The following is a 26,765-nucleotide window of genomic DNA, read 5'->3' as shown; positions in this document are numbered from 1 at the left end:
TGCTGTCTCACCACTGACAGAGCCACATCTGGCTTGAAGCCACCTGAAGCAGCTTGAACAAGAGACTTTGCACTCCAAACATTGAATTGATGGGCTTGGTCTTTTACATGTGAGTGAAATCCTTTCAGACTCTTGTCCATGTCAGGCTCGCAGCTCTTCTAATTAGGAGGCTTTTAGCTCAGCCAAAGTTAGGGAGCTACAGTACAGCTGGCCTTTTGATAAAATGAGGAGATACTACAGGTAGTGATGTAATGGGTCCGATTTCAGCTTGCAAATATGTCTCCAAGAGAGAACAGAACATCCTCCTTCTATAACCTTTTGTTTCCTGCAGCAGAGCTGGGGAGACATTGTTTGTATGGGCTGCTCTGGCTTTTGAAATAGAAATGATGAAGCTGCTAACAAGAAAGTAAGATCTTCTTTACTTCTGGGGACCTCAGTGTCTCTTAGGCAGCTACAGGGATGTTTCAGAAAACATATTTCTTATTTGCACTTTTTCTTATTCTGGCTGTTTTCTGCAATCTTGTCGTGGCTCCTGCTTTGAACTCCCGTTTTGTTTCCTCCCCTGCTGCCACGTGCACTCACCATCTGGTACAGGTGCTGCTTGTGCTGAGACTGTGTTTTTGTGGAAGGAAAGGGTCTGGCAAAAAGCTTCAGCAAGGTGGCCTGTAGCAGCCAATAATTATCATTCATCCATGTGGCTATGTGATTCCTCACTGTAATCACCTTTAAAATCTATGCAGCATAAGATATTTGGGTCTTTTTTTTTTTTTTTTCTTTCAAGGCCAGCTTTGCAACTTTTACTTGAATGCAAAAAGTAAGCTGGGGTTCTTGCTGACCTCTTTACTACTAACACGTACAGACTTACCATCAGAAGCAAGCTGACTGTCCAGCTAATGGATAGAATCAAGCTTTAGTCTCCACATTTTGCTGTGTTGCCTCCATAACACAAAAAAAAGCTTGGTAAGAGGGTTTGCTCAAAAAAGAGCAAGAGAGAAAGACACCCCCTGCCTTTTCTGCCTATGCAGTATTCCCCAAAGCTTGTGGCCAGCTCTGTGTCCATTGCTTGCCAGGGATGTCTACTTGACTAGAAACATATAATAGTACCCATTTATAGGTAGTTTTCTGCAGAGTTTCAAATAAGTATCTCCTCAAGTGACTCTAATTGGAGGTGCCCTGAAAACACACTGATTTGAAAGGGGGAGTGAAGTGTTCTGCTTGTTCTTTGAAGCAGAACCACCCTCTGGCTCACGAACCAGCAGTAATAAACGGAGTCAAATAGTGTGGTGCATAATTGCCTTCTCCTTTTGTGTCAGCTTCATATAGTTCTCGCATGTGACAGTCTTCCTGGCCATCGTGCTCTTTATCCTCCCATTGTACTAAGAGTGCAAACAGAATTAACTTGTTTGTTATCACAGCATCTGTACATGGCTTTTAATTTCTTGGAGATTAAAAAAAAAAAACCAAACAACCCTCAAGCCCTCTTTGTCTAGTACTGTTTAAATCTGCTCTCAGCCTGTTGCGCAGCTTGCTTCTGCCCTGCGATGCAGATCACAAATCTGCAGAAGGAGAAATCTAAAGCAATCAGTGCAACAAAGCTTAAAAAATGTGGTGGTGTTGCTGAAGAAAAGCTGGAGAGTGTTACGTGGCATCAGTAAGTCGGAATGTGGGTTGGGGTAGGGGTGTGTTGTAGGCATCTTTACAATCGCAGTACCATGCTTAAAGGGGTGCTCTCATTACTAGCCTTTTTGTTTTAGGTATTTGTTAAGTAATGGGAATTATTTTCTTTGGCCTCTGAAATGTCTCCATAGTTGTGTGGTTTCCTTCCTATGAAGGTGAACGTTTCAGATTAAAATTCTGTTTGGCAGCTTACAAGCACTCAAAACAGAGGCTGGGAGGCAAGGGGGGCAGGAGTGCCCAGCTTATTAAATTTTTCCCAGTGTAGGAATTGTCTGACCTTTCTCTGTGCTGTAATAACATGAACGGAGATGGAGTTACTATCTGGGAAATGTTAACAAGAAAATGTCGGAGGTGGAAAGCCAGCCAGGGCACCTGGGCAGCAGAGGGCTGGGAGAGACATTCCTTCTTCCCTTTCCTTTGTCACTTGAACAGATCTTCCTCCTCTCTGCCTTCATCCTGCTCTGGGTTCTTGTAGTTGTGATGCAGGTTTGGTGTTCAAAGATAGTGCAGAAAAGCAAAAGCAACAGGAGGAGGAAAAGCACATGTTATTACCAGAGGAACCAAGACCAGAGAGAAGCATCCTGGTCAGGGCATCCAGGGAGCTGTTCGAGAGCTGCGAGCTGGCGCTGCTCATGGTGTTCAAGCCCCCTGTCTCGGCTTATGTGGGACTATCACCATGCTCCCATGCAGATTTACCTGCATGCTTTAATATTCCCTTCCTATCCTCTGATCTTCGCTGAAACCTTCCCTTGGCACCTGTCTTTCACCTGCAGAGAACTCTGACTGCCCTGTAGGTCTGAGCCAGAGGAGGAGAGAGGGCAAAAGAGCATTGTTGCTCGGTGCAGGGTCTGGAGCCCATCACAGTGTGGAGGGTTATGGCTGGGTGGTAGGCTTGGTTAGGCCCATGTTGTGTACGGTGTGTACCCCTGACACGAACTCACTGCACACTGTCTGTCTCCCCCCGCCTCCCCCTCAGTAACAGATATGGATGCTACGTATTGTTCTTTCAAACCAACAAGGCACATAACTAGATGATTTGTGGAGTGGAAGTGGAGGGACATGTTTGACTGGGGTTTCTCTGTTTCCTGCCCTGCAGCTCTTCCATTTGCCCCTGCCCTGGGGGAAAAGACTTTGAGAAGATGGAGAACCAGAGAGGAGCACTCTTGACATACGTTCGCTGGGAAGGGGATGAGGAGGATGGGGTGGCTCCTGGTGCTTCTCCTTCCGGCCAAATGAGCGAATTGGAAGATGTGCAGGTGGAGATGCTTAAGAAGGCAAGGGAGCTCTTCCAGCTGTGTGACAAGGACGAGAAGGGTTTTATCACCAAGGTGGACATGCAGGTGAGGGAAAAAAATCCTTCCCCTTTCCTGGGAGGAGCTGTAAAGTAATGGATGGCAGAAGAGGGGAGAATGTGGCATGTCTTTATTTTTGGCAAGCTTGGGTGTGCATGTGGGCTCTGTCTCATTCAGATCTCTGGGAGCTAAACTCTGCCACACCCAGCTGCTAGGAACCAAAAATCCCAGGAGGCCCTTGGACCTCCAGGGAATTCCTGGGACAAGTGGGACTGCAATTCCAAAGTTTTAAGGAATGCATAAAACGAAAAAAAATTTGCAACAGAAAAAGAAAGCTAACTCTCTGTTATAGACTGAACGTTTTGTTTATGATCTGCAAGATTTCCTGCAAGAGCTGGGAACTGAATCCAGACACCCACAAGTCTGTCCTCCGTCTCTGGCCAAAAAGATGGAGCTGGTACCTGATATGCCCATAGAGAGCTCTCTTGGGAGCAGCAGCGGTCACTGGAGACTGGCAGTGCCCCGGGGGGGGGGGGGGGGGGGAGGGGCAGCCACCTTTGGGTAGGGGTGGACAGGGGCAGGCAGTGAACTAGAGGCAGCGGTTCTGAAGCGGGGGAGGAAGAGGGCTGAGCTCCCTCCAAACAAAATAACCTGAGGCTCCCTCTCTGCAGTCCTGGTTGAATCATCCAGTAATGGAAAGCATTGCTGCATCAGTGGGTCCAAATGGGCATTTGTGTCATCACTCAGCTGTACTGGCAGGCTGTCACATCCTGGCCAGAATGCAGTGCTGAAAGGGCACATCGCTGTGGGCCAAAGCTGAGGACAGCAGCTAGTCACAGGGAAGACTTGAGTCATGTCTTAATTTTGTTCATTCTTTTGTCTCTGCAGCGCCTCCAGAGTGAACTCCCACTAACCCTTGAACAACTGGATACTGTTTTTGACAGCTTGGAACAGAACAATAACGGATACCTGACGCCTGTGGAGTTCAGCATGGGACTAGGTAAGGACTGCACAAAGGCAGAGGAAGGAAAAAGCCCACCTGTGACATGATGTTTTATGTTGATAAGAAAGAAAGTGCAGTGGTTCTGCTGAAGCTGTACCAGCTATGCGGGGCAATGCCCCATGCTTATGTGAGTATCATTGGAGAATGTGTGTGTGCAATACTGCTATCCCCCTTCCTGAGGCTTTGTGTTGCCTTCTTCCACAACTGTTACCTGCCTACCTGGTACAGCCAGCTTCTGAACATCTCCTACTGGAGATGGTACATACGGGAGCCTGTATCTGGCCACGTGATTGATCCACAGTTCTTCATCTGGATAAGGACCCTTGCTGGATGAAGGGACAGAAATATGCCTCTTGACAACTGTCCCCAGCTGGTTTATGCAGTGCTGTTCAAGGATATTAGTAGGAGTCCTGTTAGCAGGCTAGCACACTGGCAAATGAGCCAGTTTTCCTCTTGCCTTTTGCTATTGCCTTTTCCAAGCACTAGAGGAATGCTAATTGTATACCAGAGTATAGGATTATACTCTGGACAGAGTCATCCAGCAGCACAAGCAGTGCAAGAGGTGTTCAGGAGGAGGAACGACCATAGCACTAATAACCTTTGCTGTGGTGCTTACATGCGTTAGCTGGTTGTAAGCTCTCAGAAAATCTGCACCCTGTTACCACCTTCCTTGGACATGTAGGTGTGTTAATGGCATCAAGTCAAAGCAAGTGAACACAGGTGGTCTAGGGTTTTCAGAAGTGATTGAGGAGGCTCTTGAGTTGCAGTGTCCTGATGGCTCAGATTGTGGTTGCTCATGGCTTTCTCACAAGTTGGAGAGAGGGAGGTCTTTTTGGTGCTTCAATTTGAATGGCCAGAAACAGCCAGCCCTGAAAGGAGATGCTGTAAAGATTTCCTCAGAATAAACATGGAAAGCTGTGTCTTGGGCCAGCCTATTCTGGGACCGTGTTAACCCCTTGAGTGCTTGCTGACTATGCCTGTTTCTGCCTTGTGTCCCTGCCTGTGGGGGTGAAGCCTTGTTGGCTGGTTCTGCTGCCTTTGCCAGAAACAAGAGTCATCTCAGGAGCATGGGCTTTCCTGCCCAGCGCTGTGTAGAAGGTGAATGGGTGCCATTTGGGAACCTTGGCATCCACAGTGCCCTCAGTGTTATGACTTGGTTATTCCCAGAGCTTATTGTCTGAGGCATTTGTCCCAGCCGTAGCCACAGATGGACATCGTGAGGGTACCTGCCTCAGTGCCATTGCTGGCAGAGGTAGGCAAGATTTCTCTTTGTGTTAGCCACCAGTTGTCAGGTACCACCCTGTGTTGGTAGCCTGGCTCCGAGGGACTTGCTCCAGTCTAGGCAAAACACTTCATTTCTGCATTTCTTTTCTTTATGGCTGTTCTTTGTGTCTGGCTTCATTGAAATACTTTTCAGACTTCGCCCCTAACTCAAGAGTTTGGCCTGGCATATTGCTGTCTTCCTTCTGGAGCGTGCAGAGGGGAAATCAAGGGAAGCGGTTCAAGCTGCAATCAACTCTGCTTCTTGAGAGGGCTCCTTGCATGGCCTCTGAGAGGTTACAGGGTGCATCTGCACAACTGACAAAAGAGCATACATTTAAAAGGTTCAATTTAAAGCAATCTGAGATCCTTCGAGGATGTCAAAACAATCTTCAGATCATTCTCTACCTCAATTTTCCCAGCTATAAAAGACAGATAACAAGAGATAATGACTCTTTCTTTAAAGCAGACATCTGAAGTGCGTAATCTAAGCTCATCTCCTTAACTAACTGTCCAAACCTCAGGTTTTAAGCTGAGTAGGGCCTGTATCTCCACATTACAAGTTTCTTTACAGCACATTTTAAGAGTGGGAGAGAATTGGCTAGGTTCTGGACATACAGAGCTAAGAAGTGGTTAAGTGACTTGAGGTACACAAAGAGTGGATATTTTTCCCCCTAGAGCAGCTTCATGTTCTCATTCGTGCTCTGAACATCCTTGGCTCCTGGCCCTGTAGCTGGGATGTCATTTCTGTTTTTTGAACCAAGCAGATATGTTCTGGAAAGGAAGAGTAGCTGCTAATGGAGGTCTGACCTCTGTATACAGGATGGGGGCCTGGGTTTTGGATAGGATTGCTTGATTTGTTTCCTTGAGAAGGATTTGTTCCCAGCACCAGTATTGTCACATGCCTTGCATAGCATGAAGTTCTCATGGCATTAGTATCTCGGCATGAACAGGATCCAGATAGCTGGAAGCCATCCATACGTGGGATGGGGCAGGAAGGGGTGTTTGGAGGGTAAGTTCATTTTGTTCAGACACTCTACACAATCCTAGCAAGAGGCAGTCCTTGTCCCATAGCACTTGAATCAGAACAGATGTAGCACATGAGAAGGGAAGGGTAATGATCTCCTCACTTTTTTTACGCTGGGGAACTGAGGCATGGTGCTATTCAGTGCCGAGTTTGCAGTCCCAGAGGGAGCTTATGGGATCATTGGCAACTGAACGCACAGCGCCACTCCATGGGAGTGAAGTGACCTAATGCCGCATGCTTCACATGCTGAGAATCCAAGGCTGTGGGTGGTAGATCATCTCCATGCAGATGTGAGCAGAGCACTAACAGCCTGAGCCAGTTTCAGTCCCAGCATTGCAGACTGGACACTGACATCGCTCAGGATGTCAGAACAGAGGCTCTTTGCTGACAAGGAGCTGTATTCTATACCAGCAGTGTGCAGGGAGCTTCTCGTGGAGCTCTGTCAGGCTGCCATTCAAATAGCAGCTTATTAAATGACATCCAATTTGATTTTATTCTCCTTCTTCCCTTCTCCTTCCACCAGGAAAGTTAATAGGGATTGAATTGTGCCAAGGGGCTGGGAGAATGGATCACTCCAGACATGAGGAGACCTTTGAGTCAGGCTGGTCAGATGACTTGGACCTGGCAGATGATGATGAAGAGAAACGGTTCTGTTCCATGATGGAGCAGCTCGGAGCAGCCCACATGTTTGACGAGTAAGTAGGGGAGTTGCATGGTATTACTTCTACCCTGTTTTGATCTTGCAATACCCAAACTTCAAAGTACCAGCAAAGACCAAAGAGGTGAACTGAGCTGCTTGCTCTCTGAAGCACTGCTTGGGCTTTCTGTACTGCTGTCTTAGGTTTTCATATGCTTCGTAACAAATGCAGTGAAGCCTGGGTTTTCTCATCAGTTTACAATCACTTTTAGTGCAGTGCTTTTTGCAAAGAGTTTCCCAAACTAGAGTTCATACCACAGCTGTAAAATGTAGTGGTTGGTGGTGTGGAAGCCCACCTGCATGCAGCAAATGAAAAGAAGCATGTGAGGGTTAGACAAGGTAAGGAGAATGAGCGTGCTGTCTGTTCCAAAATGGTAGGTGACTATTCACATATGTTCAGACAATCTTAGTTCTAAGAGTCTCTGTGAAAGATCTGTGCTCAAGGGGCTGTTTGGGACTGGGCTGATCTTGAAGAGTGTAAAAGGCTAAACTGGGCAAGGGATGCTCACCTGAGCCTTGAAATTTGATATTAATGCCCTTGCATGTGGCCCCAGTAGAGTCTGCTGGCCCCACTGTCATCCAGCCTTTTTTTAGGGTCTTCCCAAGTGAAGCATTATGCATAACTGGTTCTTACTTATGAACATCTGCTGGGGCTGAGGTGCCCAACAGCATCTGTGGCAGCCCTTTTTTTCAGGCGTTGTAGTCCAGCAGTGCTGCCAATTTGCAGCGAGCAGCGCAGCTAGGGGCAGGAGATGGACAGGATTGGAGACAGAAGCTGAGAGTGAATGAGTTTGCTGCTTTCAGAGCTCCATCTGTCATGAAACAGATTTTTTGTCTCATTTGCACTGTGATGCGAAGCACCTGCATGTTTCTTTTAATGCTAAACAACTTCTCCTGTCCTGAAAAATTCTGGAAAGCTATTCCAAATAATGGAATGACACTGTGAAAGGCCATATTACTGTTCTGGAAAAATAGCATCTGCTGTTTATAACTCTGCTTTGAGAAGCATCAAGTCTTAAAGTGGAATTATCCTGTGTTTTATTTTGACAACTTACTTGCATTTTTATGCAATGAGTTCAGTCATGTCATGCCTTTGTGCCAAGCCAGCTGTTGTAAAAAAGTAATATAAAACAGAAGCTAACTGGGGTCAGAGCAGGAATCTGGACTATCTTCACTCTTTTTGCTAGAAAGAAATGGCTTTGTTTATTAATGGGACTCAGTACGTTCTGTTATCTAAAACACAAAGTTTTGATGAAGTACTAGCAACTTTTTCAGCTTGGGACAGAAAAAAGAAGCTATCATGCAATGGTGGCAGGGGAAATCAAGAGCTTTTTGGTTGTTTTTTTTGTTTGTTTGTTTCACAAAGGATATTAAGGGAGACAACTACATAGACAAAGAATGGATTTAAACCTCATGGATTTAAAAAAAAAATTAAAAATAATAATAAAAAGCTCTTCCCCAAAAAGAAGCATGAACTGATGTCTGCAGGCTTATAAACTTAGTCTTTCCCAAAGAGTCTTATAAGTGCTGTGTTCAAGTCGTGATGAATTAAATGCCAGAACAGTGTAATCATTATTGCAAGTTCAGAAAAAGAAGACTTTGGGTTTCCAGGGCTTCCTCCGTTATTATCCTGATGTGACACCTGGGCAAATTTGCTTCTTTTGTTTGTGCCTCAGTTTCCAAACCTGTAAAATAAATAAATAACAAGGATGGTAGCATCCACCAGTACAGTCTTGGTGTGAGAACACCACCTGTGCCATGTGTGCTAAAATCCCTGGGCTGTAGCTCACAGCAAATTTGCTGAATGTTCATCTCTTCGAGTCTTGGTTTAGACACCAAATGTGTTATTGCTGAATACTTGAAAAATAATCATTCCAGGTTTGCTTCCTAGACTTTTCCTCTTTCAGATGACTTCCTTTATTTTAACCTTGCAGTAGATCTCACTCCACATGCATACTCCATCACTGTCCAACTCTCCTCTTTGCTATGATGGTGTGATGGAGGTCATCATAGGAGAAGGGCAATTTGTCTGTCCCAAGCGCATGTTGGAGTTGGAGTAACAGTCCATAAGATGACACAGAAACTCATTTGCTTTCCTTCTCTCTTGTATGCTTGCTCCAGACCGCGTGAGATTCGGGAGCTCTGGGCTCGGCTACGAAAGGAGCGTCCAGAGCTCTTATCCAATTTTGAAGAGTTTCTGTTGCGTGTTTCATCATACATAAGGGAGGTGAATCATGAGAAGGAGTCTATGGAACAGGCACTGAAGCGGTAAGGAGAACATCATGGTCATTTGCTGTCGGGAAACAGCTGATGCTTGGATGCTGCCTCAAATGCAAGGAGAGACTGGGTTACAAGATGCAGAGATTTTTCTTGCTGTAATAAAATTACTCTTTATCTTGATCTGATCCCCATGGGTTTGTTTTGCATCAGTGCCCACCTATAACATTTGGTCTGGTTAAAATCCCACTCAATGCCACACAGCTGTTAGTGGGAATATGTTTCCACCCTCCTCTCCTGTTTTCTTTTTGTATTCTTTTTCTCTCTCCTGACCTGTGTGCACCCTGCCTTTTGTAGGAAGGAGACAGACCATGACCGAGAAGTCAGGTGCCTTTATGAAGAAATGGAGCAACAGATCAAAGCAGAAAGGGAGAGGCTGATCTGCCAGGTACCTTATCTGTCTTGGCTGAAGTCAAACTTTCTCTGGCCTGAAGCAGAGGTGGTGGCTTATCTGGCCAAGGAACAGCTCTTACTGTGCTGGGTGTTATATGCACAGCTGTGTATCTTTACCTCTACAGGAAGCACTGAGACATGACAGGAGTAACCTGCTCCAGAAGGAACTGCGCAGCAAAGAGCAGGAGCTGGAGAAAATCCTCTACCGCCAGAAGAAGGTAACAGGACCGAAATCCTTCCTAAAGAAGCACATCCCCTTCTACTGTCTTTCTCAGTCAGAAAAGGTGTTAGCAAAGTGGTTTTCACCTGCTGAGGGTTGGTACTAGCTGGTCTGGTACTAGCTAGTCTAGTTCTCTTCTGTCTCTGAAGTTGTTGAAGTGGTTTGTCAAGTGATTGGTTTGTCTTCAACTGTAATGTCTTCCTGTGAATGTTTTGTCCACGCATTTTCTTATCTGCTTTGTGTTCTCTTGGCACAGTCTTCCTATCAGTTGTACAATAACTATTTGGCAAGGAAGACGGGGTAAAAATTTGGAAGTTGTGAGTTTGGAGCCTTTTGTGGTGTGTAAGAAAGCTGTGTATGGACATACAAGAGCCAAATTTCTCTAGTTTTTGTGTTTTCTGGCTGCTCCAAAATAACCCAGAGTGAACAGTTCTGTGACACTTAGAGCTGTACATACTGTATATGTGCATGCCAGCACCTAATGATGTACTGATTAATCAGTCACAGAAAAGATCAAAGCAGAAATTTTCCTTTAGCCTGCCATCCCTGGCATGGACATTTGTATGGGATGATCCATTCTGGATATCTTTTTCCTTTTTTCTGAAGAACTGAGACGTGACCTGCACAGAAACAAGTCATGGGAGGTACTTGTAAGATGCTGGTGGCTGGGGGTATCCAGGTTGGATACCTAGCTGTGATGTGGATGAAATAGCACTTCTCTGAAGTCATCAGCTCATTGTGCAGCAGCTGGAAAAGTCAGCAAAACTTAGGTGCCATTAGGAAGGATATTGAGAATAAGATAGAGGATGTCGTTTTCCTGCTGCCCACACCCTTGATGTGTCTCAACTGGTGTGTGCAGTTGTGGTCTCCTCTAGCTCAACTGTGTCCTTCTTGAGTATGAAGGTACAGAGAACTAATATGATTAAGGAAATGGAGCATCCACCTTAGGGAGAGAAACTAAGAAAGCTAGGACTTGATTTTGGAGAGGAAGAGACTGAGGGAAGATATATGAGCTTTATGGACTCAGGAAGGTGGTGGATAAGGTCCACATAGAACTGTTATTCCCTAAATCCTGCAACAGCAGAGGTGAGGGACACTCTGAATCCAGTATGAATTTGATTTAGAAGAACATATTTCTTTACACAGAGATTAGTGAACTTCTGGATTTTTTGCTGCAGGAGGCAGGCAGTATCAGCAGTTCAAAAATGGATTGGACAAACAAATGGACAACAGGCTTGTAAATGTTTATTAAAAGGAGGAATAGCCAGGGATGTGGCCTCTAACATCCCTAGTCCAGGGACCATAGATGCTGGGTGTGTATGAGGGGAATGGACCATAGTTAGGTGTCTAGGCATGCTCTTCCTAGGTAGCATCCCCTGGCAGAGTACTGCGCTATATGGACAGTTATTCTTACTCAAATGGACATTTCTGATGCTCTTAGCTTAGTAAAAGCCTCAGAGTTATGTGGATAATCAGGTCCCCCTTGTGGTGTAAGACCAGTATTGTGCTTGTGCTATTCTACGTTAACACTTCGAAGTATAGACAACATAAACGGGAGAGTTGTGTGTGACAGAGATTTCTTAAGGAGGGGCAGGTGCTTTACTTAAAGCCTGTCCCCTGACATATTGAAAGATCCAAAGGTTGTGGGCTGGGGTTTGCTGTTTCTTAGTTTCAACGCCACTGCTCAGCATATGTGGTCATGCTCAAATTTTCCCTCATGTCCAAAGGACTGGAAGTCTCCAGACAAAGCTGGGTGTGACCTGTGCTTGTAGCCTCAGCAGGGAGAGATGTGGGGCTTGTGTTTCAAGGAACCTAGGAAAGGTCAGCTCTGTTCTCTCCTGCTCACAACTGTTGTACGTGTGTGCTGGCAAAGAGCAGGGTAGCAAGAAAAAAGCACTTCTTCATGTGCCACAGTGTGCTGCTTTACTTTCCCTTTGAGAGGTGGAGAAGGTAGACTGAGAGAAAAGGCACGCTGAAGGTATAAATGTGGAGGCTGACTCTGCCACGTTCTACACTGGTCAGAACTGCTTCCTAGTGCTCCTCTCTGGTTGCAAGCATGGATTGTATAATTTTACTTTGGGCCTGTAAGTTCTCAGATGGGTACCACAATTTCTGCATAGCATCAGCTTCAGCAGAGGGCCCTGGTAGCTGGTATGGCTGGCTAGATACTGAAGTGTCAGTATGATGCTTCTTGTGATGCCCTACTTGTCATCTGAGATGGGTGGGTTTGAATGCTGCATCTGTCTTTGACTCTTTCCCAGACTATGCCAGCCTTTTGTGAGGAATCACATCACTGGTTGAGTATGTGACAGCAGGCTTTAAACTTCCCAAACCAGGCTTGTTAGTTATGCTGGGGTCTTGTGCTGCCTAGAGTGCAGCTGTCCCCCAATGGCATTTAAGCATCTCTAGTCCGAGGTCCTGTCTCCAACAGTAGTAAAGGCCACCCAATCACTTGACTTTCCAGATGTAGTGTGAGATACTCCTAGCACCTTGATATATCCCCCTTTCACCTGCCATGGGCTCAGGAAGCCCCCAAACTAGAGGATGCATTTCAACAACTGTGCTTAATAAGTCCCAACAGACACACCCCTGCTTCTGCCCAAATTTTTCCAGTCCTCCTTTGACCCTCATTTGCACTCTGATTTCTACAATGCCTGACAGCAGCGAACTCCTCACGCTGCCTGAAGCGCTTCGTCAGCTATGCCCGACTAATTGCATTGCTTGCTCCCCAGTGCTGGCATGATGAGAAATAATTGTTTCCAATTCACCTTGTCGATGCCACTGGTGGTCCTGTAGACTTAAGTTGTGTTTACCTCCCTTCTGCCTCATTGTTTACATCTGCTTTTTCAGCCTGTTTTTACAGGCATGATTGTAGCAGAAAACCCTCCCTCTCTGTGTTTAACCCCTCCTCCTCCTCTCCCGTTGCAGCTGGAACATCAGCTACAGTCTGTGAACTCAGAGCAGCTGGAGACCCGTGTGCAGAATGAAAGGCTCCGGCACCTGAATGAGAACCTGCTGGAAGAGCTGGAGAAAAGCAAATGGGAGCTGGAGGCGGTGAAGGGGCAATTACAGAAGCTCCAGAAAGAGGCTCAGCTTGAACAAGAGCAGAAGGACAGGTGGGAATGGGCAGGGAAGGGGGTGCCAGGGCAGGGACCCAGGCAGAGAGGGAAGAGTGGGCAAGTGGTTAAAGAATAAGAATCTCTAATTAGAAGCCTTGGTCTCATCAGAGGATTGCCTGTCTCTCCCTGAGGAAAAGAATTAACATCCTAGTGGTCTTATAGGCCTACACAGGGAGTGATACTGCTAGCTCCCGCCTGCCTTTAGTGGGAAATGAGTATGTTCATTTATATTTGGCTGGAAAAGCACTGTAAAAAATACATATGTTCCTCAGCCTAAAGGAGGCTTCTCCTCAGGGTATTTTCCAGTTCACCATCGCCTCTATAAAGTTCCTACAGACCCTCTTCTAATCACTTGTGTTCCTGTTTCTGGGCTTAATCTAATAATACTTAGCTAAAGCATTGGGATGTTTCAGATCCAGATGTCAGTGAGCATCCTTCCCATCTCTAACTGCTGAAAAAACTGGAGTGTGAAAGGAGAAAATGTCTTGTCTGTCCTCACACTGGAGGAGAGCTGGGGTACAACCCAGCCATCCCAGCTCCTGCGGCAGTGCTGCTTCCTCTGAATCCTCCTAGCATAGGGCAGGCCCTTATCTGTGAGAATACCATGAGTGTCCCTGAGAAAAGGGATCTTAGTATTTCCTCTCCCATTAACTTATTTCCCCTTTTAAAATCCCCTTCGCCCAGGGATGTGTTTAGAGTCTCCAAGAACATGCAGAAAGAGAAACAAAGCCTCCTTCGGCAGCTGGAGCTCCTCAGGTAAGAATGGGGCTGGGGGGAAATGCTGAGCTCTTGTGCATGTAAGGGGCTGAGGTTTCAGCACTGTGTTAGTTTCTCCCACAGAAAGCTATGGGAGTATATTCAAGCAGTGCTCAGACACTGCTTGTTTTTCTAGGTCCAGACAGAGTTCTGCAATCTGGCCAGCTCTGGCAGAGTACAGGCTGTGTTATTTCACCAAGTAATCTCTCCACTGAAGGAATTTAGTCTTTACTGCTGGCTAAGGGGACCATGTGGAGCCCATTACCTGAGCTGGGATACATGGAAATCCCAACCGGTCTGGCAATAAATAACATCTTTATCTGTGTCCCAAGCTCCCGTTCTGTTCTAGCTTTCGAATGTTAGTCTTTACTCCATTTTTGATGAGTGCTTCATTGTGTCTCTCCTGTGTCTTCCTTTGGAGCAGAGAGATGAACAAGAAACTTCGGGATGAGCGAGATGCTTTTGAAGCCAAGAAGCTGGTTAGTCTAAGAAAGAAAATCCTAATTCCCAACCACCCTCCTTTCATCTGCTGCTGTTGCTGTCGCCACTTGGGGGCCTGTCACTTCCACGGGGGACAATGACCTGAGCTCATAAGGCCTGGTGTGGTGCTTAATACAGACACTGCAGCACCTCTCTGCCCATGCTGGAGAAGAGCTCTGCTGGTTGCTGTTGCCAGCTGCCCAGGTTTAACCCAAGGCGTGTTAGCTTTTGACTGTCACGCAGCCCTGTGCAGGGCTGCAGTGGGTGCTGCCTGCTGCACACGTGGGGTCTGTGCATTGTGACAGGTGCTGGGAGGGGAGTGAAGCTGGATGCATCCCTGGAGCTGGGTGGTGAGGAAGAAGATGGATTCCCAGATGTGCTGCCAGCTGACTGGGAGTGGAGGGGCATGGGAAGGCTTTGGAGTTTCTCTGATCCCTTGAGTTTGTAGCAGATGTTTTCAGATGTTCCTCTGGGGCAGCTCCCCATTCCTGTGAACGCTGCTGGGGTGAGCCTTGTGTCAGAGGGCTAGGAGAAAGCAGGGGGCCTCTGACATCTGGAACAGTCAACTCCATCTCTGGCCTTTCCCAGTCTCCAAGATAAGTACGAATATGTGACCTATTTTTAATTATTATTATTTTTTCATGAAAAAGTCATTGTGTTCCCAAATGTCACTGGCAAGGCTGCTCTGTGCTCTTCTTGGACCCATCCCTGCCACCATGTGTCTTTGCCTGCTCTGCCACCATACCCTACTTGAAGATCTGGAAGTAGCTAGCAGTGAGGACAGGCAGTAGTAGGCTGTGAGAGACTTTCTGGCTGGTGTGTAAGGGAACATGGAAGGAAGCACAGGGATTGTGCCCAGATAGGGGATGAGATGCCCTGCTGGGGGAGAGGCTGGAGTTCTCCAAGTGGAGCAGCAGCTGTGTAAAACAACTTCAGTAACTGTTTTGGATGGAGGTGAGGCGTGTGTCTTTGTGTGTGTGTTTCTGAGATCTGAAAGAAGATTTTTTTCCTTTTCTTCCCCCCCCCCCCCCCTTCATTTTTAAAGCTGCTAAGTATTTGTGTGTGCACTAGAGCTTCCTGCTCCCTCTTGGAGAAGTAATAAACACAGTCATTCTGTAGCAAAGTCCAGTGCAAGCAGGCAAAGAAAATGGTTTGTTCTCCTCTTTCCATGCGTAGTGCTTCATCAGCTTTTGGGCTCCTGTGGGTGGGGCAGGTGGCCTGTGGAGACCACGATTCAGGTATGTACCTCTGTGTGTGCAAAGCTCGTCCGCTTCTCCTCTATTCTCCTCTCCTTTTCCCCTGCTAGGACCTGCTCAGGGCTGCTCTGAAACACGACAGTTGCAGGTGGACCTAAGAGAGAGCCTAGCAGAGAGAGTCATAGTACAGAGGAGCCGTTTTCTCCCTTCTCCCTGTGCTGGCAGTAAGGATGGGGCAGCAGGGTGAACTCCTCCTGTCACCATTGTTCATCTGGCAAGGCTGTGTTGTGCTGGGACCAGAGTAAGGCTTTTTCCTTTGTCAGCCAGGACATCTTGTGGTCCACAGGAAAGCAGGGCTCCAAGGGATTGCAGAGATGCTGCTATTGTCATACACCTGCAGAAGATGTGCTGTCCAGCCTGTCCCACTGTAAGGGGGAGAGAAAATAACAATACTTCCCTGCAGCAGCAAAAAGGAGAGTCCAACCTTCTGATGGGGATCCCTAGTGTATGACTCTCTCTGCCAGAGACTGCCAGTGCTTTTACAGGCTAAAAAGAAACCCAAGGCCTTAATATCCTCTGTTAGTGCTGGGAAGAGTTGTGTTATTTCTGTGAAATGAAGGTGTGATGAACAGTGGTTCTTTCATAGCAAAGATTTTGAAGTGGTTGGAAGGAAGAGTTGGGCTGTACATGGCTGATAGCAACCCAGCCACTGCTCCTTTGCACTTCTCAGTGCCCAGCTTAATACTTTGCTCTTCATAAGAGTTTCTGGCCTTGCAAGGGTGTGCAGACCCTGGCCCTGTGGCACTGTGGGGCACTGTTTTGTCCCAGGGGCTAGGTCACAGATAGCAACGTGTGGCTATTTCTGCCTGTGTGCAAACCACTGCTGGGTGCTTTCAAGACCCAGGGGTTACGGGTTCAGTTTCACACCCGTGACCCATCTGGCTATGGAGTTATGCTTGCATGCTCTATGTTGACAGAGCAAATTACATGTCTGCTCATCATGAAGAGTGTTTTGGGACTTTGACTACATTGAACATGTATTTGTATTTCACTGATAAACGAGAATCTTTTCCTATCCCACTGATAAACCAGAATCTTTCCCATCCAAAATGCTTGTGTATGTGCTGCTGTTGTTGTGGAATCCTTGCCATCGTATGTTGTACATCTGTGATGTCGCATCTGTCCCTTTACTATCCCAGTGAAAAGCCAAATGTTGCACAAACCTGGCAGGCCAATAAAGCATGGCAGAACCAATGGCAAAACATACCCCGTTGTTTCTCCTTTCTTACCCAGGTACGTACTCTGCAGGCTGTTTCCTCTCCAGGTAGGGTGGTGCCATAGCAGATTGCCTGGAAGTTGCTTTGCTCCACAGTTGACTTGAAGGTTGCGACTCAGCTCCAGTGGGCTGTAACATGATTTCCTTGTTTCTGTGTGTCTAGAGAGTGCCCTTGAGTGAAACTGCTCAAACCCTGAAAATGTCCTCCTCCATCCCCACCAGAGAACCACTGGTTGGCTGAACCACAGCCTGATACCGGTGTTGACCAAAGGGTTGCTATGCACTTGGGGGTCCTTCTTTGCCTTGGAAGATATGTGCTCCACAGTTGTGAGCCTCTCGGTGCTGGATTGTTTCTGTGGCTGGAGCTTCTCTTGAACACCAGTTTTATATGTAAAAAATGTTTTGGGTTGGTTTTTTTTTCTTTCCTCAAAGTTCCTAGTTGGGTGAGGTCCTCTGTGGAGTCCAGAGTGTCTCCTTTTGTTGGACTGCATTGCAGTAAATGTGTCCTGGGAGTTCTGGCCAACAGAGAAACTACTTAATTTTTTGCCTTTTAAAATAAGCCAGGGTTTATTTTAAATATTTAAATTTTAAATAATCTTCGTAGTCCTCCCCTGGGATGTGGGCAGCACAAAGGAAGGCCTGTCCAGAGCTGCCTGCAGGTGTTTGGTCAGTTCAAAACTGCTGCCAGAGGCAAATCTGGCAAGCTGCAAACTCTTCTTTCCCTACCTTTACCCCCAGAAATAACTTGTGAGGACATGTCAGAAATCTCCAGACTTACAGAGCGAGTACATCTCCCTTTCCCCCCAATACCAAGGCAGTGGGCACCTTGCCATGCTGTCTGTCACTTCGTGTTTTGTGTGTGTAGCCAGAGCAGTTAGCCAGTCTGTTTGGGGGTGAGGAGGAGCTAGGCTTTATCATGGCATTTGGGGGAGCTGGCAGGGCAATCCTCTCTCTGCCACAGCTTTTCCTGTGTGATCTTGGGCAAGTTTCTCATCTTTGTTGGGGATGACAAAGGTGCTGTATGGGGGGAAGAGAGTTGCAAGGGGAGTTGTCCTGCTTCCTCCTTCTCTGGGGAGCTAGTAAACACTGGCTGCAGGGAGTGTGTAGTGTGAGGTAAGTAAGAGGAAAGCAGGGAGAAGGATGTTCATGTAAGGCGGAGCATGTGCATTGCCCTTTGCAGAGCAGTCTCCTTTCTTTCCTACGGTGCACTTGCAGCTCTGAGTGAGTACCGGTGGAGGAGGGGTACTAGTGCTTTCTGAGGAAGGGGCAATTTGTCTGTCCCACGAAACATCGGCATAATAAAGAGGCAGGTGGGGAAAGAGATTAAGCTGTGAGACCAAGTGGAGAACAAGCCACAGAAAACAAAGCTCTGGCTGGCTAGAGGAAGAGTTCAGTTTGGAGCACACCATTTTTGATGGATTTTGTTGCAAAGGGGAAAGCAGCATCAGTGATGCCTTCTTGCATGAGTTAAACGAGCTGAACTGAGAAAAGCAAGTCCTCTGTTCAAGCCTGCCAGCAGGGCATTACCACTGCATGGTGTGGGGCTGCAAGGGCTCCAGCCTGGCCTCCCCAAAGCAGTTTGCAGAGGTGGCGAGTGGTTGAACTGGGGCTGGTCAGGTTCCTGAGTCCTAATCACATTCTTCATCCCTTCTCTTTTCAACTTCCAGGCACCTCAGAGCAAAAAGCCCCTGCTGAAGAAAGGGTCAGTGCTAGGCAGTTACCTGCTGGATGACAAGCCAGTCAAACGGTTAGATGGGCATCTGTGTTGTGTTCGTGGTGTCAGTCTGTGCCCGCTGGAGTACCCTGTCAATCAAACTGTGTCCTGTGTCCAGTTCTCCCACCTTGGTGCTGGCTGGTTTTGGGAGCATGGGGGGGGTGCAGCTTGACTGTAGCTCTAGCTGCCTCTTGGCACCAGGTGGTGTTGGCTCAGCATGAAGCTGAGGATGCTGTTAGCTAATTTCCACAGGGGGATGGCCCCCCTCTGGGCTGCTTCTACATGCAGCAATGGGTGAGCAAACCTAAATGCCATCAGAAGCTATGGGAGTGTTCATGGGATGGGATTCATGAAGGCTGCCACTGACCAAGTCAGACAGCTCCGTTAGTATGACTGGATCATCTCCCAAGAGTGCCAGTTCCTCCTCTGGCAGAAATCCTGTCCACTGACGCCTCATGCCAGAGCCCATATCCCTGGGGCATGGGAGAGGGCAGGAGTTTGCCCTTGGCAACTGTGTGTTCTCTCTGGCAGCTGAAAGCCCCAAGGAGAGGGCCCAGCTCTAGGTGGGTTCATCCTGCTCATCTCCCTCCACACCTATGCAGATGCTCACCTGGCACACCAGGCCTCCCCTTCAGCCAGGGCAGGCAAACATGTCTGTGTGGCCAAGGCCTTCTTTTTTCCTTCTTCACTCTACATGCAGACTGTACAGTGGCTTCAATACCCACGTATGCCTGCTTGCCTGAACTGTACTGGACAACCAAGTTCTCCCATCCTCCTCCCCTGCTATTTCTTGTAAAGATCCTGCTAGCTGCTGCTGGCATAAACCCACCAGAAAGGCTTAACAGGTGGAGAAGTCTGGCAGTGAGGGTGATATGAGAAAGGGAGAAGTATTTGTTGGTCCTGTCTCTGTCCCAGTGCTGTGTCACACGACGTTGCTTGAGAAACATGAATAAAATCCATTAGATAGGGAGTCACTGTTCAGAAAGCTTTGTGTTTGTCCATTCCCCCCCCACCCTGAAGAGGCTTTTGAGTCTCAGCCCCTCATTGCTGTGACTCCTGCCAGCCCTGGGAGACGGGGGCCATTCCCCAGAGCCTGAGAGGATAGCATGGGAGGTCTATTTTCCATGAGCTGGGCTGGCTTTGCGCTGGCATTTGGGGCAGATGCAGGGAGGACAACCAGGAATGTGAGCTCCCTTTCATGGAAAAAGTATAGGCATGGCAGCAGGTGAATTTTGCCGCCCTGATGAGGTGTACTCGCAGGAGTGAGCAAGGAGAGTTGTTGCCTTGATTCCTGCACTAGTAGCAAGAGAAAAATGTTGCAGAGAGAGGTGGGATGTGCTGCCTCTGAAGAGATTGACTATAGTAAGCCTCTGGTCTCTCTAATTGGCTTCCAAATGCAATCTGGTGGCCAGTGAAGGCAACGGAGATACCTGTGGTGGATAAAGCCCTTTGAGTTCTAAGCCTTCTCACTCCCTTTGTCTAGTTCTTTAACTATGGAAAGCCAAGGCAGAGCTAAGATGCTGCCTTGCTCCTCAGCAATGATTCCAGTAGTTTAAATTAGTTATTCTAGCTGTTCTTCTGAAGACTGTTCCTCCACTTAACGTGTCATCTCTACCCCCAGTGAACAAAGTGCATCAGCCTGCTCTTGTGTAGGCACAGTCAGTGCAACACCTATTCCACGCTACCACAGCTTGGGCAGGGGTCCTGGGGATTTCTTGCCATTGAGAATGTAGCATGACTAGTTGGAAGCTTTAGAATACAAACATCTTTCGGGTCCTGGCTCCCTTACCTTGGGCCAGGCGTGGATGCAGGCCAGAGCAGAGCCAACACCAGGCAAAGTGACCCTGGTGTGAGCATGCTCACTGCAATTTGCACACCTGTGGCAGGTTTCTGCTGCCTGAACTCAGTAAGACTCTGCTACAGCAGTGTTTGGAAGTGATGGGCTGGTTTCATGGAGCATGGCTGCGTGCCTTCAGCAGAGAGCAGTAACACGCGTGCACACTGCATGCGGCCTCCCAAGGATGATCAGCCAGCCCTTGCCCTACTGCCTGCAATTGAAACCCTTTTCACTAACCTCCTTGTTACTTCTTTTTGTGTTGTATTGGGTAACAAAAATAGAGGGAGGGTTGTTGCCTTTTTTATTTTTTTAATGTTTTTCCTGTTGCCACCTTTGTATGCTTTGCCTCATTTTTCAGTACTGGGGGATGTGGGAGGCAAAGAATCCTTGAAAAATCTGGAAGGTGGGAATTTTTATTAAAATTAATGAAATATATGTCAGCATATATAAGTACAGCATAGCTCAGGTGAGCTGTCTCCCTTTCCCTAGGGGTGCTGCTGATGCCTTAGTCACAGGGAGTATGGGGAGTGTATGTATGAAGTAGAGTTCCTGCAAGCGTTGCATATGCACTAATTAGATTGCATTGGTTGTTTTGGGAATTCGCAACCTCTTCCTCTTCCCCTTCCGCCCCACCCTCCCACCCTATTTGTGGTGCCTTTGGGCTTTAATACAGACAACTGTCCTCTGCGGACCTTCCCTTCACCTTCCCAGTGGATGTGGCAGTGGAAGAACCCAACAGAAAGAACTGTAAATACTTCCCAGGCAATGGGACATGGCTGAAGACAGGAGAAGGAGGCAGCACAAACTTTGGAGAGAAGAGCAGAGAGAAGGAGAGATGGTCATTGGCAGCAGATGCTGAGTGGTTGAAGATGACTTTGAAGGGTGATGCTGACTGTAGAAAAAATGCAGATGGGTTAGATGATGCTCCATTGCCTCCTAGAGGACAGCCTGTTGGCACCGAAACCAGGGTGAGTCTAATTACTTGGGGTTCTTCCTCAAACACCTGCTACCAGGGACTCGAGGGTTTCTGACTCTCTTCCCATGTAACTCCAGCTCCTTAGGTTTATAGTGCAGGGGTCCAATGCCTAAATCAAAGCACAGTCTGCAGTTGGGCTTTTCAAAACTGCATCCCTTCCTTCCATTGTAGCTCCAGGCACTGGAACCAGCCAGCTGTTCCCCAGACCGCATCTTTAAAGTGGTGTTCGTAGGGAACTCTGGCGTTGGGAAGAGTTCCTTCATCCACCGCTTCTGCTATGACAGGTTCTTGGCTGAGCTCAATGCAACCATTGGTAAGTAATAGGGTTCCTGACTCTTCTGGCTAAGAAGGGTGGGAAAGTCAGCCTGGACACATGCTTTTTGCCCATATTTTAGCCCAACTAAAGTTAAAGATGGTCCCTCACCCAGTTTCAAATCAATCTTGCAATTTCCCTGAACTAAATAGCATTGATCTTGGTCATTGGCCTTGCAATGGCAAGCTGCTCTCTCCCCATCATATCTTATGATTATTGTTACCTTCCTGCCAGGTATCGATTACCAGGTGAAGAATCTGATGGTTGGTAACACCCAGGTTGCCTTACAGCTGTGGGATACAGCTGGACAAGAAAGGTAAGCCATTTCTGTGAGGATGCCTTACTGCCAGGCTCAGTGTAGGAAGCAGGAGGAAAGGGAAAGACTGTGTGCACCTGGTTTCTGCCTCTGGGAAAATTGTTAACTTCAGAAGAACCAGGGAGGTTGCAGCAGCTATTCCAGTGCTGAACCTGCAGCAAAGGTCTGTCTTGGAGATTTCTAGAAGCTGTGGCTGCAAAGTGGGGCCCAGGGAGATTGCTCTGAGGACTTATGGAAAAGTAGTTTTCCATATGCCTGACCTGCATGCTTGTGGCTTCAGGTAGTCTATCCATAAATCACTGTACAGTGTGGGGTTTGAAGCTCCTCTAGCCCTGAAAGCTCTCCTGCATGAGCCTGCTTCTGGGAAAAGCTGCAGGACAGGGCTGCAGATTAGGATAGAAACGAAGGCTCTGGATAGACATCCTGTTCTCAGATTCAGTTGTGCTACTGCTGTCCCCAGCTGCTCACCACCACTTGCTATTCAGAGGGTGGAAAGGAGTGTGTGAACCTTTCCAGATCTGATTCAGACAAAGCCAGCTGAATTAGCTTGACCTGTGATTGGAACTATCCTGCTGGACTCTGTCAGTGAGGTTATTGGCCCCTTCCACTGTCTCTTCTGCTGATAGACTTGTAGAAGTGATAGTCCTTGGTAGAGGGACAGTGTAGCTTTTTGCGACAGGTTCCCCATTTGAAGGCCTCTAGTTTCAAAAGCATGGGCTATCACTAGATGTTACCAGCACTGTTGGTGAGGATCATAGTAGTAGAGGACACATTTGACCCTCACCTGTTACTAGAGATGTAGGCCCACCACTACATTCATGTAAATTAGACTTTATTTAGGATGCACTTTGAAGCTGAAGATCAAAAGCTATTTCAAGGGGGCCGTTAACCTCAAGAGCCTGGCAAAAATAAGTACTGGGTATTTTGGGCTAAATATGTTATGGGGACAGGCCTTCAGGAGGCAGCCAAGGTCATGGGAATATTATAATCCTGAGCTGTGCCAACAGAGTAATGATGCTGTCTACCTCAGTCAGCTAGACCATGCAGACCTGGTGGGAACATACTAAGTAGGAGTATCTATTGAAAAGCAAACTATTTCTTCCAAAATCAAGCTTCATGCTGAAGAAATAATGATTTTTTTGAAGGGACTCCTGTGGTTATTTCAGTGCTGAAGCTGAGCAGTAAGTGGAGTTGTTATGACATGAAGCATGATATTTTACTGAGGCCAGACTGCACCAGAGGCCAAATTCAAGATATTGTCTCTGGAGAAGGACCTTTAGGGTAGGCCCCTGCAGCATTAGCAGGTCTTAGACATGTACTTGCAAGAAAGAACTTGGCTCAGTGCTGATACTGAATAGGAGACCTGGGAAGAAGCAAAAGCTTTCCTTACTTCTAGAGAAATATTAATTACTTCTAACTGGACATGTCCAACTGTGAATATGCTATGGAAAAGACAGAGGAACCCCTTGGAGCATGCAAGGAGGACTCCTTGGTGACTTCCCTGAGACCGGTGCACGCTACATTTGATTTTTCTTCTGGAGCATCTAGCCTGTCCTGTAGTTCCAGAGGTGTATCTTGACTGTCAAAGATAGAGTCTGTACTTTCTCAGTTGGGTTTTTGCCAGAATGTCATGCCCTTATTGTAGTGAGAAAGAACAGGCTTCAGGCAATCATCTGAAGAGTTCAGGAGGGTCGCTACTTGCTGTAGGTTTTCTTGGCTCTTAATAGAATAGGAGAGCTTATTATCCTGTGCAGGGCTGAAATACACAGCTCTCCAGTGAGATTTCAGTACTTGTGTTGCATTTAATTCCATCAGTTTGCAATCAATGTGGTGATATCATGGCCCTGCCAAAAACTGCCCAATTTTACAGTTTGGGCTTTTTTGTTGTTGTTGTTGAAAGTTATTACCAAGTACAAGTCTGTGTTTCTGACTGGTACCCACAGGACAAAGTAGATGTCTGGTGGGAGTTTCTCCTGGATATTGTCTAACTGCTGATTTTATGTACGATGGTATTGCTTTATAGATTCAAAACTGGAAACAGACTGTATTGATGCTGAGACCTTAATTGCTGTTTTGGCAGCACTGGGGCAGACATTATGCATGCCTAGTTTATATTGTGGTACAGCTTAGTCTGCAGATTCTTCCAGGCTCTAGAGAAAGGTCATTTTTTTTCCATCCATTTCCCTTTTTATAGGCAATTACCTTTTCCTATCCCACCTAAACAGATTCTTCTGTTTCTTTCCTCCTGACCTGCAGAGGTCTTCCTTCCTGCTTTCTCAGCAGCATGCATTTGGAAAGACTCCTGCTTACCCATGGCTGCCTGGCCTGCCTCAAAGGTGCAAGGATCTGACCTGTCTGTCACCAGTCTACACACACCAGGCCCAGGGGACCCATCTCACGCACAGGGGCTGCCAGGCCTTGCAGAGAGCCTGCACTAAAAGACAGATAATCCCATTCTGTTTCTTGTCATTACACAGCCGTGGTTCTGAGAGTGCCTTTGGTTTCATTTGGGCTCAGGTTTCGGAGCATTACCAAACAGTATTTCCGGAAGGCGGATGGGATTCTGGTGATGTACGACATTACGACTGAGTGCTCCTTCACAGCAGTGCGGAACTGGATGAGCAGTGTCCAGGTGAGAGCAGGGCCTCGGCTCTGTAATGCTGGTGGTGCTGCCACTGCCTTGCTCCAGACCAGCTCCAACAGTCTGCCTGGGAGTGACGTTCTTCGATGCCCCAGAAGGTCCTATTGACCATGGGAAGATGAATTATCAAAGCAGATGCTATGGGTACTGCCTGTGGTAGTCAATTTGGGACCAGGGGCTTCTTGAAGATACCAAAGCCAGTGGTAGCCCACTAAATGAGGGAGGGCTGTTTCTATGGCAGAAGGTGGTGGGACCTGCCAAAACAGTAGTGTGTGTTTGTAAGCAGCCCATGTGCATTGGCAACATCTCCTAAACATGGTCACATCACACCTGCGCTCAGGCAAGGAGATCTCCTGGTGTCCAGCCTATGCACAGGAAAGGGAGATGGCCCTGGTGCATTTAGGCTAAAACCTGCAGCATGCATGCACAGCGCTTTGCACGATCACATCCTGACTCTGCTTTGAGATCTAGATGATACTGAAATATTAGTAATAGCTTATTGTTTTTCCTCATTTGCTTCAACTTTAACAGTTTATTTTTTCTTTTTTTTTTTTTCTTTTTCTTGGTGACTGTGTCTGTAATCTGCCCCCCTGCTTTCTATTTCTGAACTCTCGATAAAAGCATTCATCTGTGACTATTATCTGCTAGTGGAACAAAAATACCTGTCTGCATAATTTACATAAGTTGTGTGTAGATGACTTAGAGCTGAAGGGAAATTGTCAAGGGTGGTTTTATTTTGATTGTGTCGAGTCTCAAAAACCAAGATCTAAGTGAAATGAATAAGCATAGGTTGAAGGTTTCTAATATTATTAACTTCCACAGGCCTGTTGGGGGAAAAAAACCCAAACAAACCACTTAGCTTGGACTCTAAAAGATCAAAGGTTAAGATTTTCAAAACTAACCAGCCTCTGAAAATCAGGCTCCTTTCAGGAAGGTTAAACTGAGCACACAGGAAAATCAAAGCACCTGAAATCTGTTAACTTTTAATAATCTCTCTCCTTTTCCTTTCCCCATCATAGTATTTATCTTGCTTTGAAGCTGTTCACATACTGTAAGTCATCCAGGGCAGTCAAGTTTGGAAATAACTCGGAGCCCTGTTCTGCAGTCCTTACGCTGTGATGTTCTAGTGAGCCAGTGGAACTAGAGGGAGTTTTACCAAAGGTAATGGGCTCCAGGAATCGCCTAGGAATAACAGTTCCTACAGAGACCCTATACAAGAGTTGAAAGTTGCTTAGCTTGCTTGGCCAGTGGATTTTCAGCAAGGGATGGCTGAGTTTAGGACAGCACATCAGACGAATAGTACTGCACATACACACAAAAATTATTGAACTTAATAAGAAGCTCTGCCTGAACTTAAATTCTGAACAGCCTATGGGGCAAACTGCTTTTCTTTAGGCTTGTCATTTCCCAGAGAGGAACTTATGTCCTGCCTTCCCTCTTGCAGCATCCCAGCTGTACATACCAAACGCTTGAAATACATTCCCATAGTTTAAGCTTCCTTCCACAAATCCCCAGGGCTATTTGAGGAATAGCCCTTTAATGAGTGAAAGGGCCTGATCCTGCTGCCACTGAAGGTCTTGTTTGCTGAGCTGGAACAGGATCTGCTCCAAGATATTTCCCTCCCTCAGCTGAGTCTCTAGGGTGCTTTACTCTGTTTCTTTTGCAGGAAGGTATTGAGGATGGAGCTGTGGTCTTTCTGCTTGGAAATAAAATGGATGCTGCGCAGAGAGAGACCCGGAATGTGCCCAAGGTGGAGGGGGAAAGGCTGGCGAAGGTGTGACTCTGTGCTCTGCTGCCTGACCTGCTCTGCAGCCTCCCTCCAGCTGTGAGCAGGGCAGCCTGGCTGGCAGGAAGCCCTTCTTGGAGCCATTTCCCAGATGGTACCTTCCCTCTCCCCCACCTCCCCCCTGTTTCTCCAATGCAAACATGTACCAAGGTCCCTCTGGTACCAGGGAGGATAAGGTGGTGGCCAGCATGTGGCAGACAATGGCCCTTGAGGCACGCTCATGTATTTATCTTGAGGCTTGATGCCTCTGTACAGTGATGCTCAGTCTTTCTGAGGGCAGCATGCATGGCTGTTTTCCCATTTGAGGACTCCCCTAATGCATGCTCTGCAAAATTGTCCTGCCTCCTTCCTCACTCCTTGTGTCTGCATGCCCACTGGTACCTTGGCCCCTGGGTGAGGGGAGGCAGGGTTTCAGAGGTGTTCCCCATCTTCTGGATTCTGCAACACAAAGGTAAGGGAATCCAAGTACGCTCGGCAGATATTTTCTCTTCCCAAATAACTCCCCCACG

General features: G+C 47.2%; 1 protein-coding gene across 1 annotated transcript in view; it reads left to right on the top strand.

The window, feature by feature from the left end:
* The window catches only part of CRACR2B (calcium release activated channel regulator 2B), a 44,784-nt gene that overhangs the window by 16,290 nt on the left and 1,729 nt on the right, over window positions 1-26,765 (top strand). The window contains exons 2-16 of the mRNA XM_075502410.1: window positions 2,774-3,017; window positions 3,858-3,969; window positions 6,783-6,954; window positions 9,078-9,224; window positions 9,531-9,621; window positions 9,752-9,844; window positions 12,775-12,962; window positions 13,650-13,721; window positions 14,146-14,200; window positions 18,341-18,420; window positions 20,898-21,192; window positions 21,372-21,513; window positions 21,748-21,829; window positions 24,347-24,461; window positions 26,137-26,244. Coding sequence (XP_075358525.1) covers window positions 2,817-3,017; window positions 3,858-3,969; window positions 6,783-6,954; window positions 9,078-9,224; window positions 9,531-9,621; window positions 9,752-9,844; window positions 12,775-12,962; window positions 13,650-13,721; window positions 14,146-14,200; window positions 18,341-18,420; window positions 20,898-21,192; window positions 21,372-21,513; window positions 21,748-21,829; window positions 24,347-24,461; window positions 26,137-26,244 — 1,953 coding nt within the window. The 5' untranslated portion in view covers window positions 2,774-2,816. The remainder of the gene's footprint in view (window positions 1-2,773; window positions 3,018-3,857; window positions 3,970-6,782; window positions 6,955-9,077; window positions 9,225-9,530; window positions 9,622-9,751; window positions 9,845-12,774; window positions 12,963-13,649; window positions 13,722-14,145; window positions 14,201-18,340; window positions 18,421-20,897; window positions 21,193-21,371; window positions 21,514-21,747; window positions 21,830-24,346; window positions 24,462-26,136; window positions 26,245-26,765) is intronic.

Source organism: Mycteria americana, chromosome 5 (assembly GCF_035582795.1).
Source record: "Mycteria americana isolate JAX WOST 10 ecotype Jacksonville Zoo and Gardens chromosome 5, USCA_MyAme_1.0, whole genome shotgun sequence".
NCBI classification, from domain to species: domain Eukaryota; kingdom Metazoa; phylum Chordata; class Aves; order Ciconiiformes; family Ciconiidae; genus Mycteria; species Mycteria americana.
The sequence above is the reverse complement of the archived record's forward strand: the minus strand, read 5'-3'. Positions and strand labels throughout refer to the sequence as shown.